At 42.8% G+C, this 21,045-nt stretch overlaps 1 protein-coding gene across 2 annotated transcripts in view; it reads right to left on the bottom strand.

Moving 5' to 3' along the window:
• Positions 1 to 16,519, bottom strand: part of MECOM (MDS1 and EVI1 complex locus) — a 1,802,619-nt gene extending 1,786,100 nt beyond the window's left edge. The window contains exon 1 of one of the 2 annotated variants that reach the window (XM_069213205.1): positions 16,364 to 16,519. In XM_069213205.1, the coding sequence (XP_069069306.1) occupies positions 16,364 to 16,400 (37 nt within the window). In that variant the 5' untranslated portion in view covers positions 16,401 to 16,519. The remainder of the gene's footprint in view (positions 1 to 16,363) is intronic. The other variant, XM_069213204.1, reaches the window with a different exon arrangement.
• Positions 16,520 to 21,045: the final 4,526 nt, after the last annotated feature.

The raw sequence follows: 21,045 nt of genomic DNA, 5'->3' as shown, positions 1-21,045 counted from the left end.
TAATGTTAAGGGATTGAAAGTATGATGGCGGCTCAGCATTGCGATGCATTGAGAAAGGTTGTTAGGCTGTTGCCTTGCTGTATATTTCCCGATTTGTGGCGCAATCAATTATCTTGACAAAGCTGGACTCCGCGAGTGCTTGGTGATAAACTCTTTGGGTTTAAGAAACGGATATGACACACTTCCCATTGAAATCAATTTTGATCATGTGGAAAGACGTGCACACAATTTGCCAATTTACTAGCTGAGTCAGTCAGGGTTCAGCATACTAAGTCTGATTAAGATCCATCTGAGGGAAAAAAAGGATTAGGGGGTGAAAACAAGAAGTGTTTTCCCATTTTAGATTTAACACCTACAGCCCGAATTGTTGAACAAATTTATGCCAAATGCAGCATCAACATAGAAATGTACTCAGACAACATGCTTCAGTAGTTTTTGAGCGATTGCAGCTTAAAAAACTTGCAGAGCTGATTTGAAAGGGTTAACACTTTTATACCTCTCAGCAGTTCAAAACTTGCAAATAATTCACACGTTTGGTAATTTATAAAAAAAAGAATGGTTGGACAAGGGAGCCTTTTAGCCCATACTTTATTTTGGATCCGTGTTACCAGATTTTGTAAGTAGAGAGAGATCTGACTGTCTGCAGGAAGAGAAGAAATTCTCTTAAGGCATTCATTACAAGGCCCTCCTTAGTTGTATTCAAATAAAGAATGGTGCGGAGTTGCAGGATTCATGAGTGAAATTTCTGACTCTTGATTCCACAACACCAGACATGGAAGTAAGGGACCATGGTACCTGTCATGGTACCATGATCACAGGCTGACAAGTTAGATGTTGGGGATTTTCAAGTCAGACATCCAAGTCACGATTCTAATGCAAGCGTCAGGACATGAAGCCTAAAATTATGTTTAAAAGGCCAACCACCATTGGACAATTCTTGATCATTGGCAACAGGCTAGACCCGGCATCCACTGATCTCTATCCATGGCCAAATCTTGTGCAGAAGTGGTGTTGTTAATTAGGAATGTCTTTTAAAACAATTAAATTCACTAACAAAACTGTTAAAAACTGAGTTGCTGAAATTCAGAATTTATGCTTATCAACACCCACCATAAGTCGTGGCTCCCACTGAGTTCAAAACACCAATATGACATTGGCACAGAAACATGTAAAACAGTTATCAGGGGAACAGCATAGCAGGTGATGTGAGTTATGGAATGTGTTGAGTGCACTGATAACGATAACTGGCGGATCTCACTAGTTTTACACATTTGACGCACAACCATAACCTTGTACACAGTGTGTTCACAGATTACAGAGAAACATGGATTTTATCTTCATGATGCAAGCACTCCAAACCACGCTGCAGAGATGTACCATTGTCATGGCTATTAGGATTATACAGAATGGTGTTCCAAATTATGCCTCACTGGCATATAAATTATAATGCATAAACGTAAATCAGGCTGCATATTCTTTGACAGTACTTTCATTAATAAAAGTTAGAAATTATATTTTTGTGAAATCTGTAAACTATGTGGAAAATTAATGGCAAATGAAGTAAAAATATAATTATGTGGTAAACGATGCAGCCACAGAATCTCATAAATTCGTAAATCCACTGACCCTCATTATTGCCTATTTTTATATCAAGTATGTATTGAAGAAAGATTTTTAAAAAACTAAACATTTCTATTCCAATCCTTGCTCACTTTTATTTGCACGTTGAAGCAACAGGTTTCTTTAAGCAAAATACGCCACAAAAACGTGTAATATAAAATATGCATAATGGGTTATCTGTATAATATGGTTCCTTATTGCCCTCTCGGGGGTTCTTTGATGTTTACAAACAACTCGATTTCCAGCTTCTTGGTTTATGATGTCACCTGGTCAAAGGCAATATTGGGCCATATTATCCTGTAACCTCTTATGTATCCTCTCTGTACATATTACACTGGTAGTAATAGTTATGGTTTGGTCAGAATTTCCATAAGAAAGAAATGTTTTATTTTCTTTACACCCAAGGCATCATTGAGGAATCTGCATGGAACATTCCCAAAAAATACATCTATTTAGGGTCCTCATAGCAAGGTTCATGCAGATCTGTCAAGGAGGGTGCAAGAAAAGGGTAGGTCACAAACCTGCCATTTCTCATTTTAATTTATTATAGGATTAGTTACTCCTCTTTTAAAAAAAAAAAAAAACATCTCCTGCACTGAATTACACAAGATTTAACTTGTGTCCGTTTGCTTGGTTTCATGTAAATCCATTCAGCAGTTTTGAGAAATTAGCATTTGAAAGGTCCTCGGCTGGACATGAGAGATATCTGAACCGTTAATTCACAAACTTCCGCGGTTCCAGAGCTGCAGATCTTCAAGGCAGCAAAAATTCAGATCTGATTGGCCAGGAGAGTTTTTTCTCTCATTGACTACTTCTTGGATTCAAACAAGGGCCTGCAGTGTGGAAAGGTCTGACTGGCTAGCCACAACATGTGGGGTAAGTCTTTATTTATTTATGTCTCAACAATTGCCTTACAATATCAAACACAAAACAACACATTTACAATATCCATTATAAAATCATGCAATAAAAGAAAAACGGTAGAGACAGCTCCATTAACCATGAGGAATTCACATCCCGTGTATAGTAACAGACAGTATGGTCCATCATCATTAGAACTAGAGAGGGTACTGGCCAATATTAGTTCAATAATATATACAGTAGAAGAGAGGACCAGTTTAAACTGCAGACTGGCAAGTCATTTCATGCCATTGACAAACCGTGTCCACTTGTCCAAAATAACACAAAAAAGTGCAAATAAACGTGCAAATATGCAGAATCTTTTATTAATCGCCTATTTTCAGTAAATTTCAGTCTATAATAGAAGGTAAATTTCATACCTGGACCAATATTACAAATAATCATAGAATATGTTGAACATGGAGGTTTCCAACATCAAAATCTCACTATTTGTACAAGGGGGCACAATAGGTTGTGAATGTATGCACAAGAATACAGGGTCTATAATCCCTAATCATAGTTCAATAAAATAAAAATACATGTGGATGTTAAAATTCCTTACTAACCTGATAGTACAAAGACAGACAAAGTGCAAATCTATATACTATTTTGCAGCATACATATTTCTTGCCACACCCAACCAACTTTCAGTAAGGTGCAATCATATGTAAAGGCTAAGGTTGAAAGCTACTACGATAACGAGATAGGTTGATCAACATTCAGTTTGTGGCTAATGTGCTGAAAGGACTGTTGCAAGGTGTTACAAATAGGGTATCAAGGCAAGTACTCCTTTGGGATGATAAAACGTCTGAGGGCAGGAAATGCCTTACAAAGATTTTTCTTGTGTTGAAGTGCAAAGCATGAGAGAAGAGCAGCAAGACGGAAGGGAGGATGTTGCAACAAAACTTGCACGGTTCTCAAGAAAGATTTGATTCACAACTGCAGATGTTCAAAAACTACTACATCTTGTGTAAAAAAGTAATGTATTTGTGCAAGCAAAGCCAACATATCATGTCGACAGCAATGAACCGACACACAAAGATGCATCATAAAGATTTTTACTCAAGCCTGAAGGGTACATATTGAGTAACTTACCATAAAGGGTAGTCTGGCTGGGCAACCCCTCGTGCACATAAGTTACAAAGTCTTGCCGTGGGTCATGCCCTGCAGCCAACCCCTGCTTCACTAACCGCCACGTGCTGTGTGGATAAGTTGCTCACAATAGAATGCCTACAGCCTGTAGTACACAGAATCAACATCTGTGTGCAGTGAAGGTTGGCTGAAAGAAAGGCTGTGGACCAAAACTCACAGTTCATCTGAAAGATGATCAAAAACCCAATAATTTCACTGAACAAACCAAAGGTGTAAGTGAGGTTATGGTTAGCTTTGCTTTCAGCACTGTAACATGTTTTAAAAAAACTCATATTCACTGAAAAAACAATAACAAGTGCAGCCGGCATATTTTGCTTTTGACCTCGCATATTAGATTACATAACTGATGACATGTTAAATTGCATCATTTATGACATCACTGATGACATCTCAAAACGAGATCACTTAAAGGACCTCACTGATATTATCCAATGGTACCACAACTCTCTTCATTACAACTTAACATAATTAGTTAACAGTAGATCTTTATTTACATGAGTGACATGCGCCTAATAACACAAAAAATCCAAACTACTGTACCACATGACCTCCCTGTGAATACACTATGCAATAATACTGTAGACAATGATATAAAAAATATACCTCTTCCTAGCACATGAACCCACTACAACTTTATCAAAAGTAAGTTATGTTTATAAACGCACGCAGGTGACAGAACACCAATGTAAAACTTACTATCAAACTAAAATATATTTTTTTTAAAACACCCCGTACCTTGATTGCCCACACTAGTTCAAACAATAAACACCAGAAAGAAACAACCAAATTGTGGTTAAAAAACACCCAATATCATACTACAACACGCAACCCTTTATTTAGAAACAGTTGCATGTAATGTAATCTTTCCAGTACTATAATACGAAAACACATCTACTGATGAATACAAAGGCAAAAATATACTCAAAAGAAACAACACACATACACAGCTATTTACAAGTAGCACACAATATACTTTTAGATATACACATGCAACAGAAACGTAGTCTACCAAAGAACCCCTGTAGTGCTATATAATCACAAAAAGTGTATCATACATCTATGTAACCACTAAATAGTCTATCAGTAATTACTGTAGAAAGGCTCACATTTATGTTGCAAAATAGCATTTTTTTAATATGTTCATCTTATCTAGGGTAGCCACTTCACCATTGTCACAAACCATGTCTTGATGACAACCTCGAATATTTTTCATAGATGTGAAACGTAGATATACACTATAGCTGTGAATGTTTCTATAAGGATGATGTGCGGAGAAAATCTGCATACCCGCTCTATAACATATAGACTCCACCCAAAACATTCACAGTGAGTGTGTATTCCCGTGTGTTTCTCATGGCTTTCTTTCACTTGTTTGCATATTTTTCAAACATGTGAGAACTGTCCCATATGATGCTGCACCTTTTGTAGCACCTATGATTTAAGCAGAATTTGCCGACTTTCAACTATTGAATTTATAAATGCTGTAATTTCAATCCTTATTTGTGTTCTGCATATTGAACTCCAGATGGATGTAATTCAGTTACAAGGGAGAAATCAAAACATCCATTGCTGATATTGGTACAAATCAACCTTTATACCTCAACCAAGGTTATTTGAAGTTCCTCCAAATTTCTTATTTTTAACCTCTAAATAACCAAGGAACCACCTCTCTGATTTTATTTTGATCATACCCAGGTTGCCAAGAATAAAAGGCAGCCTCTTCATGCATAAGGTACACTTGTATATGTAGACCACGTTTGTATTTAGAAAAATTCAGGAGTGGTGTTTTTTTTAGGGAAAATGGCGCTCACATTGTTTGAATTCATGTTCATTACTGCAATTTCTTCTGACCCTAACCATATCCCCAAATGGTATAGCCCAAATCTGGTGTTTGGGATGTGCACTTGAAGCATGTAAAATAAAATTAATGAGGTTCGTTTATGAAAAAGTCTACTCTGTATCTTGTCATCCTCAATGTACAGTTCAACATCCAGAAAATCAATCTTCTTCTGACATGGAACATTTAGGAGACTTTCGTAATTATTTGAATTTGAATGATGTGAATGTTAGATTTACCTATCAATGCAGTCAGAAGAAAATTTAGTTTATGGGTGTTGAACTGTACATTGAGGATGACAAGATGCAGGTGGCTATACCTTTTGGGGAAATGGTTAGAGCCAGAAGAAATTGCATTAAAGAACATGAATTCGAACAATCTATTGGGAACGTGTGTCAGTGTTTCAAATTAAGAGGGTATCAAGCTCAGGATATTGGAAAAGCACAACAGAGAGCAACTACGATGTCTAGACAAGACACATTGAAGCCCCTTCCCACTAAGGTGACTAATGACAAGAAAGATAAAGTGAGGAGGGTGACTGATTATACAGGGGGCTCTGCTGCTCTAAAGAGGGTGATGAGTAGTCATTAGAGAATCTTGCCTCAGGATGTCGCCCTTAAAAGATTCATTTCAAATAGACCTGAAATTACGTATCGGCGGGTAGATCCCTAAGGAGCCTTCTCAGCCTCAGCTACCCAATATATCGGCTGCAGAATCATTGGTTGTCCGAAAATAACAGAGATTCTTTTAAGTGTGGTCAATGCTGAGTTTGCAGGGGGGCATGCCATGGCAAGAAAGAGTTTTTGAATGCTGGCGATCGTGTCTTCAAAATTGAATCTAACATCAATTGTAACCTTTGTAGTTTATTCTTTACTATGCAAGTGTGACTGTATATAGGTTGGTAGTATGATTTGCCCTCTGAGAGTCAGGATTAGTGAACATCTGAGAGCACTTAAACATGACGATGAACGGTACTCAATGGTACAGCATATGAGAATATGTGAGGAACAGGTGGGAGGAAGGTCTTCAGATTTTTGGGAATTGAGCATCTACCAGTATATCCCTAGGGAGGGAACAGGGAATTGGTTTTGAGAAGGAAAGAGTCATTGTGGATCATGCGTCTGAGAGCAGTTGAGGATGGGTTGAATACAGATCAAGAACTGGAGTACTTTTTGGGAAATTAACAATATTCCACAATTGGTGGGGATGGAAGGAATTTGGATTCCATACTGGAATGATTTTGAGGGAGAGTAGGATCACTGATTACCAGATTAATGTAAGTTAATAGTTTGGATGTATATATATTAGTGACAAATGTGTTTTAGAACTAAATTCATAAATTTAATTAATGATTAGAGGTGCACACACATGGATGAAATGACTATGGAGCTTACAATTGTAAATTCAGTAGTGAGTCCTTTGTTTATGTTTACTAGGGGGTTGTTTATGCAATAGTTCGATGACTGCACTTTGGTACGCTTATCATTATGTTTTTTGGAACAGCAATCATTCCACAGGGAAGGGATGATTACCTGGTGGAGTTCTGGATATATGAGTTATGTCCTTTGTGTGATATAGGAACTATCAGTGTGAAAAAAATTCTGGGAAACAGGTGAAGTATTACTGCACAAAGATGGCACCTGCCCTAATCCAGTGATCAGGAGTTAGGGAAGTCCTTTATTTGTGTCTATTATGTAGTAGGGATTGGGGTAGTAGTTCTATGTTTGTGTTTGTATATGTGAAGGAATTTTAAGTTGAAGGCTAAAAAGTAAGTTGATATCTTCAAATTGATTTGTGGGACAGTGCAAGTGCATCAAACAGAATATATTATGGACAGGGGGCTACCTTTGCTGAATTTAGAAAGAATCCAACTTTACCATTAAATTAACATTGTGATGTTTGCATATATTTGTTTTCAAGTTAAATAATATATTTAATCATTTATGTATTGGTTTGTGGTTCAAATCAATAAAATTGTTTAGGTGGTGTCCCAGCCTATGAGAATGACTCAGTTTGGGGTGGTGGTTCATCGGACTCCAAAAAATATTCAGTGGGGTCCTCAGACATAGTAGATAGATATGTGGAGTGCTTATTGTGTTCCTGGATTGACATATATTGAAATATTTAGGAAAGATAAAATACTGTTATAAAAGAACTCAAATAAATTAACTTCAAATATTGTAACTATTGAAAGACTGTGCTTATACTATACAAATTTAAATCTCAATATATTATATTTCTTACGCATTTATTCCCTTGATTATGTACTCATGTATCTATATATTTACTCATCTAATCCTATTGTACAAGAGAAAAAAAAAATGTTACTCTCTCGAAAGCTTTACTCTGTCTGACCATCACCCTATACCTCTATCAATCTATCCTCTATCGCCTCTCTCTGACTCATCCCGAACCCATCCTACCACTATGATCTCCAAAATAACCCTGCCCAGAGTCTTCCCTCCTCTACCCCTCCTGGCTCACCCCCAAACCCCAGTTTATGACTATGATCTCCCAAACAACCCGACTAAATTCTCCCTCATTTATCTCTCCTTTGACTCATCCTGAGTCTCATTTAACTACTATGCTCTCCCTCATCCCTTTCTACAGGCTCTTCCATCTTCCATCTCTCCTGTGCTCTTCCCAAACCTCATCTTACTATTATGTTCTCCCAATTAACACTTCTGGATTCTTCCTTCTTCTATCCCGCCATTATTCTATCCTAAATCAACTAACAGACTCACATGTCCTCTGCTCAATTTAACCCATACCTCCCTATACTAACACTAATAATGTACTCATATTTCCCTATACTAATCCACCACTAATCTTTTTGAGTTCCAGAGTAGTGTGCTCCTTGATGAAAAATGCTTTGATGCCTTGTCAGGGGTAGTAAGCGCTATATAAATACAATTACAATATATGTAGACTTCAAACCCAAATGTATGACAGAATCTCGAGGTGAAAACATTTTGACTCCAAAATATTGACTATCGTCAACATAAATTAATGTTAAGAATAGTAAAGATAAAACTTCCCTATACACACTTACATTGACAATGTACTGGCAATCAATATTGTTGCAGGTTGATATGAAAATTTTGATATTGTTGTAGCGCACCTTCTGAACCAGCCTAAATGAAGGAATGACAGGCCGCGCAGAGGGATATTGCTTACAGACCTGGGCCAGCTACCATGCCGCTTTGTGGCACACACTCTAACCTAATTACCAGGCAACCACGTCCGGAGCAGACGGCGAGCAGCAGTGAACACAATGCAATTCACTAATTGCCAAAATCTGCAGTGCTCTTAATTTCGGCTCTAACTAAATGGGATGAAAAAATTACACTTTGGTTAGCCACACATCGTTCTTTCTATCCAATGTTTTGCATCCTAAAAAGCTTCAAAAAAATAATAATAAATATATATATATATATATATATATATATATCTATATATATATATATATAGATATATATAGATATAAATAAATATATACACACACTTTTTTTTTAAGTGCAAAGATTATCTGCCCTGGCTCGGGTTCAGCCATGCTGTCAGTCTTGAAAGCAATGAAACAGAAGAAGAGGGGTGTACAAAGAGGATGTTTTTTCCCCTTGATGAACAATTAAATTACAGGGGTCACTGATAATCCCCTGCACTTGCTAAGGAGCTGACAAGAAGCATCACTGGGCTGGGAAGTGATATGTCAGAATGCCAACTTCTAAACAGGACAGAGGGTTCCTCCGTTGCTGCTCGGGTAGAAGACATGTCAACAGCACCAGCTCAGAGGCACTGGTTGTCTAGAAGGAGCTGAGGAAGAGACTTGTGGAGAAGGCCTTTTGGTGTGGAGAGGTTAAAGGGGAAGAAAAGGCTGCTGGGTGTCCAGTGTGCATGGTGCAGTGGACTTAGGGAGAAAGCCACCGGGTGTCGAGATGAAGGGGTGTCAGAGGCATAAACTAAAATGTTTGAGTATCACTCTGGAGAGGTTCAGAGGCATGCGGGTGAAAATTGTAGCACGTCAGGCAGCAGGGCTGTCAGAAGTGGATCTTGAAGAAAATCCTGTTGAAAACTAGCTGATCAAAAATGTACCATTAGCATTGCTTTATTCTTTATTTTTTAAAACATGTATGTCCTTATTTAGAGTTTGATGAGTGACACATCCACCAAAGAGAGGCTGATGTCCCATCCGCCATATTTAGAGTGCTGTTGACGTCAGTGCACTCTTAAGATGGCCGACTGGCATCAGTCACTTATTTTTAGCTTGAGGAGGTATCCACCACAAAGAGACTGAAGTCCCATACGTCAAATTGAGAGTGCCATTGACGTAATTGACTCTTAGAATGGCAGACGGACGTCCATCACTTTTTGGTGAATATCCTGCACCCACCCAGCTTTAAGTATATCCCTTGATTTATAATGTAGGTAATTTATGGCAAACAATATTTCTTGCGCTGAATAAATTACTGTTCTAAATCAAACCCTTTAATATTTAGGGGAAATTCCTTGACACAGTCCTAGACATAGTACTTTATACTGTAATACATTATGAATTATTAGATTTAAAAATAATGTGGTTTGGCTAGAGAATGACAAAATAAATTGCAAACTTAGCAGCAGGTACGGATTACTTGGGGTGCGATGCTAGTCACAGATCTCAGGCCCAGAAGTCTCCATCAAAATTTAAGTATGACAAAAATGTCATGTTTAGTTATTAAAGGAATGGTAGTTTGACCAGTGTCGCTGACACTGTTTCCTCTAACAAAACCTCAGATCATATTGTTTTTCAACCAAATTTTTTCTATCAAATTACTTTTCTACTAATAGACTTAGGGGAAAAGCTCTAATACTGCCAGCTGCATGGGTGTCGTTTTTGGGCACCAGGCAGGGGCGATGCCAGGAGCATAAGAAAGGCATTCGTTGTGAAGCAGCAGTGAAGGCTGGTGCATGAGAAGCAAGTGAATGCATGCCCAGGATGTGTTCAGGGCATTGAGGGGAACACATTGAGTATAAGGTAGAATTGCCTGGCATTACCCAAACCACCCTAAGCTGCATCAAGATTCTTGTCTTTCGACCCGTTTGCCCCCTTCTCTGGAACCCTGCTGCTTCAAAGATAAGATCCAGCTCCTCCACCCAGGAGTTAACATTTGCCCTAAAAAATCTATTCCGGATAACTCAAAGGCAGCGGTTAATTTGAACCTCTCAAACATTGGAAATATGCAGGGGTGGCTCCTTCGCAATGGCGAAGGACCATCGCCCCCTGGCTAAGCCAGGAGATGAAAGATAAAACAAAATGTAAATATCATTTTATCTTTCATCTGTTGGCTCAGCCAGCAGTGTGTTCAGGGTGGGGCGGGGCTTGGCCATGGGAGGGGGAGAAGTGGAGTGCACTAAGTGCGCATGTGTGTTTGGTCGGCCGTCTCAGGCGCACTTAGGTTTCTCCAGCCCGGCTGTGTACACAGCCAGACTGGAGAAACTGCACAGACCCCAGGGTTGTGTCTGAGCAACAGTCCAAGCCGCTTAGACCAATCCCTGTGCTGCTTTCATGCTAGGTTTAGCATGAAAGCAGCACCAGGATTGCTGGGGAGCCTGTGCTGGTGTCCCACAAGAAGACCAAAGGAGCAACGCAGCAGGAGGCGGCGGCGATGGGAAAAGGTACGTTTTTTAAAATTATTATATATATTTTTATTTATCCCCCCGCCAATACCTATTAATACTGTCTGGGCAGAGTTGCACCTCATTAGTAGCAGTTTGACACCCGAATAGAGCAATTAGCAAAGAAGAAATCATCGGGTGATCTTTGCAAATGGTCTGCCATTACGTGGAACCACATTTTCGCCCTTTGTTTAGAATCGTTTGCTCTGTTTGAGTAAGAAACATTTTTAAGGGTGAAATGCGCAAATTATGCAGCACATGGTGAATCATGTGGCAAATATGGTAAATCTATAATTATGTAGAAAAAGCTGTACCCACAGACTTAAATAGTTCAAGTGACCCTGGGGTGTGTATATAAAGATTGTAGTTGTTCTGTATTCTTGTATATGACCGTCTCCAGCTGTTCACACTCGCAGTGTGTACAACTCCAAATACATACTCCAAACCCAGGTTTATATTACCACTGACTTGATCAGATTGTTGTGTATTGCACTGTTCTATTGGAATACAGTCCTCCTCACAATTGTATGATGTTAAATAACTATCTAAATGTGTCAAGGGAATGAAAGAAAATGTAGTAGGAGTCAGGTAAGACAGGTGCAGGTAGGATAAGGGAGAAGTGGTTTGTGGTGAGGTGGGGGGTGTCCATTCATCAGGAGAACTGCATTATCTGCAAGAAGGTTGTAAGAGGCGAGCTGAAAGGGGGTAACGGGGCAAAGAGATGTAGGCGTGAGGAAACCTCAAAGGTTGTTATTAGGCTTGGATGAAATTCGAATTACACCGGAGTAATCAGAGTCATTTTGATAATTTTCTATTACTAGTTTCACATGAAATTGCAGAAACACGGAAACAATGATTTTAGAAAGCTTGAGTGGCTGATGGCTATGGATGTTCATGTTCTGTTACATTTAGCAACATTTTCTTAAACTGAAATGCATCTTCTGATCTATTTTGGATGCAAGGGTTCATTTTGCACTAAGAAAATAGTGCTAAAATGGTGAGTTACGCTCCCCACATAATTCATTGGAATGTTTACGTAATTTTGCGTAATTTTGCTGCAGCAACTTAAACGAGTTACGCCCACCCCTAGTTGTTACTTAGCTGAGACGCCAGATGTAGTGGAGAAAGTCCCTGGGTGTGCGGCGTGACAGGAGCCAGGGGGGGTATGTAAAACCTTATTTGAGTGTCAGGTACGAGCAAAAAGTTTTGGGGTGCCAGGAACAAGATACATTTGAGGGTACAGCTTTTTCTGCAGAGACGGGGAGGGCATGAAATACACTTCCTCTTCCGCTGAGCTCAGCACCGTTGACCTGATGTTTCAAACTTTTACCCATCCTGTGTCAACGGGAAAACGTGTTAATATACAAAGTGCACTAGTGGTTGTAAGGGCCTGACTAACTTTTTGGCCATCAGCCGGGGCCATGTATGTTGATCGTAGGGATCTTTTAGCTTTTTCTTGTGCTTTGTTTTCTTTCCCGTTTGTTTACTTATTTTTATTTCCTTGTTGGTTATGTTACTCTTCAGTTCCAAAAATGATTCTGTGTATGTGTGTTCTACAAGTACAATGAACACAGCAGGTGTCAGGACCAAGGGGACAGAGCTACTGGCCAGGGTGGACATGAGAAAAAGGCATTTAGGAGTCACTCAGGCAGGATGTTCAGGGGGTGGCAAGAGATGGGTGCTTGGAGTCACCATGGGGAGGTACCAGGATCATGGGGAGAGATCACTGTGGCACTTGGGCGTTGGGTAGGGAAGAGGTGCCAGCAATTATTCCACATGTGTGTCAGGACATAAGGAGTAAGATACTGTTGTACCAGAGTGTCAGGCAGAGGCGGCGTCATGGCTGAGGAGTGAGATACTCTAATACCATTGTGGCAGGCAAAGGAGATGTCAGTGCATGAGGAGAAAAGCACAACTGTACGTGTGTCAGGCAGAGGAGGTGTGTTGGCTTGGGGCCAGGATGCTGTTGTACTTTTGTGTCAGACAGAGTATGTGCCAGGGAGAGGAAAACAAGATACTGCCTACTTGAAGGTCAGGCCGACGTTGTGTAGGGCATGAGGAGAGAGGCGCTACTCTACTTGCAGAGGAGTAGTCAAAGCACTAGCAGCAAAATACTGCAGTATCTATCTGTCAGACAAGGGAAGTGTCGGGACATAAGGAGCAAGACATTGCTGTACTTATATGTTATGCAGCAGGGTAGGACTAAAGTTTGTGGCAGGGTTGACTAAATTATGTGGTAAGAAAAAGCAAATTGTGCAACCTAATGTGGCACTCTTTGTGATACTATTGCTTCATAATTATGTATTTTCTCAGTTTCGAATGTCTGGGCAAAGGTTTCGCTCCATTACTATCATTTTAACATCGAAGTACAGTAATAAGCAACTGAAAGATGAACAGTCAACCTTTACCTAGGGCCTTCCAATGCACAGCAACACAGGTCACCACGTTTTTGAAAACGTGATCCATTTGAGCTAGACACAAAAATGTTCATTGTTATGCAGATTATGCAACAGATGATAAATTATGTGGCAAATCCCCAGTTATGCGGAAAATGCCGTAGATTCGCATACGCCCATTGGGCCTGCTTATTACGTCAAGCAAAGATGTCAGAGCACGAGGAGAAAGACACTACCATACCTGTGCATCAGGCCGCGCATATTATGACGCTGCTAGACTTATGTGTCAGACAAAGATGGCGTCGGGCCTGAGGAGTACGATGCTGCTGTATTTGTGTGTGGGGGAAGTAGGTCTCAGGGCATGAGGACCAGGATACTGTTATACGTGTCAGACAGACAGGGGGTCAGGGGCATGAGGAACGGGCCTGGGGAGCAAGTGTTCTGCGGTACTTGTGAGTGAGAGAGGAGGGGCGGTGCCTGGGAGTGAGCAGCAACAGACCGTCCAAGGCTGTGCACTGCAGAGGGCAGGGCAGCACCATACATCACCGCAGCTCCCCCCTGCTGAAGGCAGCCCAGGCAGTTCACATTGTGCTCATGTCAGGCGTGATGACCCGGCCGTTTGTTTCCAATGTTCCCCAAAAAAACGTGTTGACAGGACAATATCCCATTACCTCAGAACCGTTTCCCAAAGTTGCAAGAAGAAATGCTGCAACCTGGTTTGGACTCAGAAATGATAAACTCGTTAGGGCTTTCGTTGATTTTTGAAGGGCGACTCGTTTGTACTTGGGGAGTGAAAGTGTGAAAGAAAATAGGCTAGGAAACCCACGCGGGCGCGCGGCGCGCTTTATTTTTTTTTTATTTTTTTTTGCTAAGGTACAACAGGGGCGCTGGATAACTACACACAGAAAAGTACCACTGGAGCGAGGGTGAGGGGACAAGCATGACTCCACTCGTTAAATAAGCCGTATATATATATATACATACATATATATATATATTGTGTGAGCTTCGAAAACACCTCTAATTCGGTAGGTCTGTTTTAAAGTGAGGAAGCTAGAGAGGGACATTCGTATTGAATATATTGAATAATTCATATTGCAAGGACATAACGCATTGAATATCATAAAATGACTTAAATGTTTTTACATTTATATGATTTGTTAAGAACTTAATACGTTTTATAGAAATTAAATCGAGGGGATACCGAATTTAAAAGGAAGTCTCAAAATGTGAGTATAAAATTAATCTAAATTATATTTTAGAGATCAAGCAGTTAACTGTCAAGTACGAGCAGATTTTTGTTTTGCTTTTTTCTTTCGTGTCGTTGTATTCCTTAATTTATAAAGATAAATTAAATTGTTAAAGAGGCAGAAGGCAAATAAAAAAAATAAGCACTAGGTAAATTACCGACACCTGACACGGCGGTGAAAGGTCGAGTTCCATTTTCTGTAATCTCTAAAAAGTAAATAGAACCGAGGTACTCTCCGGAGACGAAAACACGCATGCCAACGTTTACAAATACTCGCGAGGGAGACTGTGTGGTGGGAATAGATCATTTCACATGAATTTTGACTCGGATAGTGGATAATCTACAAAAGTGAAATATTTAAAAAAGTAAAACATGGCAATGTTATCGGTTTTAAAAAGAATGGCGTCTCCTTCTTAAGGCGCGATTAATGGCATAGCACAGCCACCTTATCAGTGTGTGGGACATGTGACACGGGGGTATGAGGGTTAGAAGGGTATGTCCTACTACTCCACAGGGTACAGGTGCGAACCTCCTCACAGGTGCGCTCAATAGCGAGCAGGCGCGGGCCCCGGCCGCGGGGGGCAGCAGAGGATGGGGTCCGCACCTTCACTGACTGCTATAGAGCGGTACTTCCGGGGCAGAGCCTTCTACTTCAGGTACGGGATAGCGGCCGCGGACTCGGCTTGTTACAACCCTGCGCACTGGAGAGAGTCCTGAGAGAGAGAGTACAACCCAGGACGGAGGAGGGTCCCAGTGGCTGATCCTCCCCTGGGCTTTGAGGGGTGGGAGAGCCGAAGCTGCACCAAAACACAGCGCGCAGCGACCACCAGTGGCGGTCGAAGGTATTACACCCAGCTCCAGTGCAGAAACTTTCTTGAACTCCCTTCCACGGCCGCTGCATGTCCACTAGCATCCTCCGCTGAGTCCCAGGCATTCCTAACCCCACCAACGCGCGCTCAGCATCCACTACACCTTTACTGTTTTCAGGGTGCCAGCACTCGTCCCGATCTGTGTGCAAGACCGAGCCAATTGTGCAGGGTAAATACCACTTAAATGAACAGAGCGGGTACCATCCTCCTCAACCCCGCATTCCTCATCTTCATCTGGTACCCGTTTCTGGGACTGAGCAGCTCACCGCCAGCCTGCGGGATAGCGCTGCCCCGCCACTAGCGCTATCCTCTGCACACCAGCTCAGCGATATATCCCCACACGTGTGACGTCAGGAAGGAGCACTCATGCACTCCAGTCCCGGACTCCCACTAGCCCCGCATCTGTATTTGAACAGGTTCAGCATTTCCCAGCGGCCTCGTACTCTCTATAGGGCAGCACAGGCGCCCCCTGCCGGATCCCTGAGTACTCTGCTCCCTCTCCTCACAGGGGTCCTGCAGAGCGGCTTGGCTGTCCTGAGCATGAGTGGTGGAGCTCACCCCACACCTGCCACGCATCACAGCAGCTCCCAGTGAACACAGCCCACCCGCCGCCGGACCGGTGGTCCCTCTCTACCTCCACCACCCCCTCGCCCTCCTCACACCGGCTCGCGTGGGGTGCACCTACTTGTGGCCAGCTTCCTCGCCCTGCCCTTGCTCCTCATGATGGCGGTCCCCGGCGCGGCTCTGCGGGCAGCTCCCGGATCCGAGGGTTTTTCCCCTTCTCTCTCACTCGTCCTCCTCTGCCCCTTCTGTCGCTCCGGACCTGCTATCTATCCGGCACTGTCAGTTTCGGACACCTTCGCACATGCGCACCGCGGTGACGCCGACAAGGGGAAAAAAGTTTAGGAGCGATTTATCACTTTTGATTTCAGATCCTGGCTGTCAGGTACGGACAAGGGACCTCTCCTCCCGGGCCTTGCCGGTCCGGGGGGCATCCTCCCCCTCAGAGAGTGCCTGAGTAACTTCAGAGTACACGCCGAACTAAAAACATACGAGTTAAAAAGTCAACGTGTTCACCTTCTAAATTCAAAGATCGGAACATGCATCCAACGCGCTGTTACTTCAGTTATCCACGAGAGTCCGAGAGAGGTGTCTCAGGTGGCGGTTTTGTGTTGCGACATTTTTATATCGCGATATTACCTGCATTCATTTTTTTCAAGGAGGCGGTTGGTTTAACGTGTAAAGGATCTGGAAATATTCTCCCTTATATTATTACAGATTCTGGACGACAAAATGCTTGGATTGTGGTACGGCTCCAACCGAAATCGCTTTACCTGTCTCTCGCGATATTCTTGTAATGCGACAATATCGCCAGCCACTATAAGTGCATATGTTCGATGTCGCAGCAAGTGCTGAGCAATATCGTACGTGTCAATAGTTGCACAACCACGACTTCGAGTTGACAAGCAGGAAACATTGACTTCCGGGATCGTCTTGACCAGAGTTTTTATTTATCACCGGTTATGTTCGTTTGTAAAAGTGTAAATCTGTCAACCACACGATAATCTCGCAATCAATCTCACAGAAGCGTCGTCGGGACGCAGGACTTTACATTCTGTAATAAAATGGGTTGTTTTTTTATGGCAGCATCTCCTACCCAGTTCAGCGGGCATCAACTGGCATTTGGTAGACCCTGCACCACAAGTAAAATGTGGCCCATCCAACCCCTCCTCCCCCCACACGCACATTTCCACATACCACTGGCTAGTGCAGGTTTTGGTTCACACTTGTTCAATGGCTGGTTTGATGAGATATTCCAGGGTTCAAAGTTCGCATAATTGTACGAAGCCCCCTCTCCAGCCATGTCCCCAAAGCTGAGGCTGCTGGGGCGCTGTGGGATTTGCCATCCTGCATCAACGAAACCTGAGGAGCAGCCACATGACCCTCGCACGTTTTTTTTAAGTCCATCGCACTGACATTGAAAGCAGATACGTGGTCTTCACCGGATTTTTCTCAGTAAAACACACTGAAATGAAAGCAGTTACGTGGATCTCACAGGGTTTTTTCTTCAATATGCATTGGAATGGAAAGCAGTTCCATATACCTCTCACTATGTTTTTTCTTTCGTATGCACTGACATGGAAAGAGCTCATGGACCTCCCATCGTTTTTTCAGTCCTACACACTGACATGGAGAACGGTCATCACACAGGAACCATACACTTCACATACTGCCCTGATAGTATTGTGAAGGGCAGCCGCCAGGTCCTCACACTTATCATACAGTCATACACTGACATGGAATCAGATATATGATCCTCTCAAAGTAGCACACACTTCTCATGCTTCCATGAATAGTATATTTAAGGGAAGCCACATGGACCTCACACCATGATAGAGTCATGTACACTGACATGAAAGCAGCCACATCACTCTCACACAATTATACAGTCATGTACACTGACATGGAAGCAGCCACACCACCCTCACACAATTATACAGTCATGTACACTGACATGGAAGCAGCCACATCACTCTCACACAATTATACAGTCATGTACACTGACATGGAAGCAGCCACACCACCCTCACACAATTATACAGTCTTGGTCACTGACCTGAAAGCAGCCATGCCACCTTCACACAATTATACAGACTTGGTCACTGACATGAAAGCAGCCATGCCATCCTCACACAATTATACAGTCTTGTACACTGACTTGAAAGCACTCACGCCATCCTCACACAATTATACAGTCTTGCGCACTGACATGAAAGCAGCCACGCCATCCTCACACAATTATACAGTCATGTACACTGACATGGAAGCAGCCACACCACCCTCACACAATTATACAGTCTTGGTCACTGACCTGAAAGCAGCCATGCCACCCTCACACAATTATACAGACTTGGTCACTGACATGAAAGCAGCCACGGCATCCTCACACAATTATACAGTCTTGCACACTGACATGAAAGCAGCCACGCCATCCTCACACAATTATACAGTCTTGCACACTGACATGAAAGCAGCCATGCCACCCTCACACAATTATACAGTCTTGCACACTTACATGAAAGCAGCCACGCCACCCTCACACAATTATACAGCACACTGACATGAAAGCAGCCACGCCATCCTCACACAATTATAGTTTTGCACACTGACATGAAAGCATCCACGCCACCCTCACACAATTAGACAGTCTTGCATACCGACATGGAAGCAGCCACAGGGTCCTCATGGGATTCTTAATCACGCATAATGGCATGAAGTATAGGCAAAGAACACTGCAGAGTTAGTATAGCCATACCTACTGACATGAAAAGCAGCTACCTGTGCCCCAGGTTGTTCTTTTTGTTCTACATACATACTGACATGGAAAGACGACTCCTAAGCCTCACACAGTTCTTAATCATACATTATGCAAGACAAGTAGCCCCAGGGTCATCACAGAGTTCCTATATAGGACCGCGTGGCCCCTTTTCATGTCAATGCCCACAAACCGACGCGAAAAGGATCAACTGGGTCCCCGCATATTTCTAATACAGACATGGCCTTTCCGGGAAAGAGCCACGCGGTCCTCAGAGAATCTCGCAGTTCTAACACTGAAAGGCAGCCACGTGGTCCTCGGGCATTTCCCATACAGTGAACCAGCCACTTGCCCCCCACGCAGTTCGTTTATAGTCATAGGTACTGACAGGAGGATCAGTCACGTGGTCCTCGCACATCTGCACACAGATATTAGACAGCCACATGGTCCTCATATGCTGACGTCTGTTGAGCATGCTGACACACAGAGCACACGCACGATGCTCACGCACCTTTAATACATCTATACTCCCTGCTATAGCCAATCATGTCATTATATACTGACGCGGAGAGCACGTAACAGGTCATACTACGCCCGCACAGAGCGTGAAAAACAACTACATAGCCTTACAGTTCCCAAACCCTCGCGCACACTGCCAGCACTACACAGTCGAGCACTTGCCTAGATGCCGCACTTGGAACTGGGGAACCAGGCTCGAATCCCGGCCCCGGCTCAACATACTGTGATCCTTGGCAAATCACTCAGTCTCGTCGTTCCTAAAACATGAACATGACCCTGTGGTGCTCCTGTAAAGTGGTCCAATGCCATCGGGATTAGTTTGCTCCATAGTATAAAAAAAAAAAGTACCTCTGTTCTTGTAACCCCGTTACGTGTTCATTGAATTGTTGGCGGTTCGAGCAAAGTCTTTTTTCTCGTTCCCATGGCCTCCCGTGGTTAATAAAATGGTGAAAATTGCAAACACAAACTTTTGCTATAAACAGAATTTAAACGTTTACCCCCACCGTGGTTTCCCTGCCCCGAAACAGACAGGTCACGATTAAAAAACAGTATAGGACGCAGTGACAGAGGGCAGCGAAATAACAGCAGGAATAGCGGATATTGCAAGGTGTCATACGTGTGACAGAGCCCACAGACAGACAATATTGCCGCCTGTCATGGTGGTTATTCATTGTCGTGGAGCTCTGACCTTGTAGCAGCTGGTCGGTTTTTGTGGTCGATCACTTTTCAGTCAGATGTTGTAGCGTACACACGCATCACCTTACGACCCGAGTGCATGTTACGCTGACCTGCAATCCCAAACGATGTAACACGTTTGGATTGCTGCGCGTGTGTGCTTCTACACGTGTTCTGTGGCAGACGAAAAGGCGCGCTTTGTAGCGGCGGCTTCACTAATTTCGAAAACCAAATGACCGAAATCATCTGATCGAAACCGCCCATTGGCCAATAGCTCTCTTGTGCGCATTTAATGCCACCTCGGATGAACATGACAGGATAGCCAGCGAGGTGCCACGGCCTTATCACTGATATGAAACCTGCCCACACCCCCCTACACCCCCCCACACACACTGTAGAACTACACCCTGTCCATGGCTCGGAAACACAGGCTAACCCTGGTGCTGTGAGGCGAGGGGCAGAGCTGTGAACTTGTGCTAGTCCCGGGAGGTTTGCGCACCCACCTCCTCTCCGCAGGGGGTGGGGGTGCACATGTGTAGGGGTGATCTCTCTCCCGGTCTGTCACTCAAACGGTTCTTACGCAGTCACACATACACACTCGCTGGTCCTAATAGACTTTGTATAAAGGACTAGTGGCACCCTCTCCTGGGGAATGTGTGCGCATTTCACACATATGTGAACATACATGTAGAGCACCACACGTATGTACAAAGCTGCTCCGCACGGTGTGGTCATTCGCCACTACAAAGAAACGTTATCGCGCTCTGGAACCCCTCCAAGAATATTACAATAAATGCGGTATGTCACTGTCTCGTGGTGGCTGGTGGGTCTCAGTCTAACCACCTGAGAGATCGGAG

The sequence above is a fragment of the Pleurodeles waltl genome, chromosome 11 (genome assembly GCF_031143425.1).
Source record: "Pleurodeles waltl isolate 20211129_DDA chromosome 11, aPleWal1.hap1.20221129, whole genome shotgun sequence".
Taxonomy (NCBI): Eukaryota; Metazoa; Chordata; class Amphibia; order Caudata; family Salamandridae; genus Pleurodeles; species Pleurodeles waltl.
This window is presented reverse-complemented; position numbering and strand designations above follow the sequence as displayed.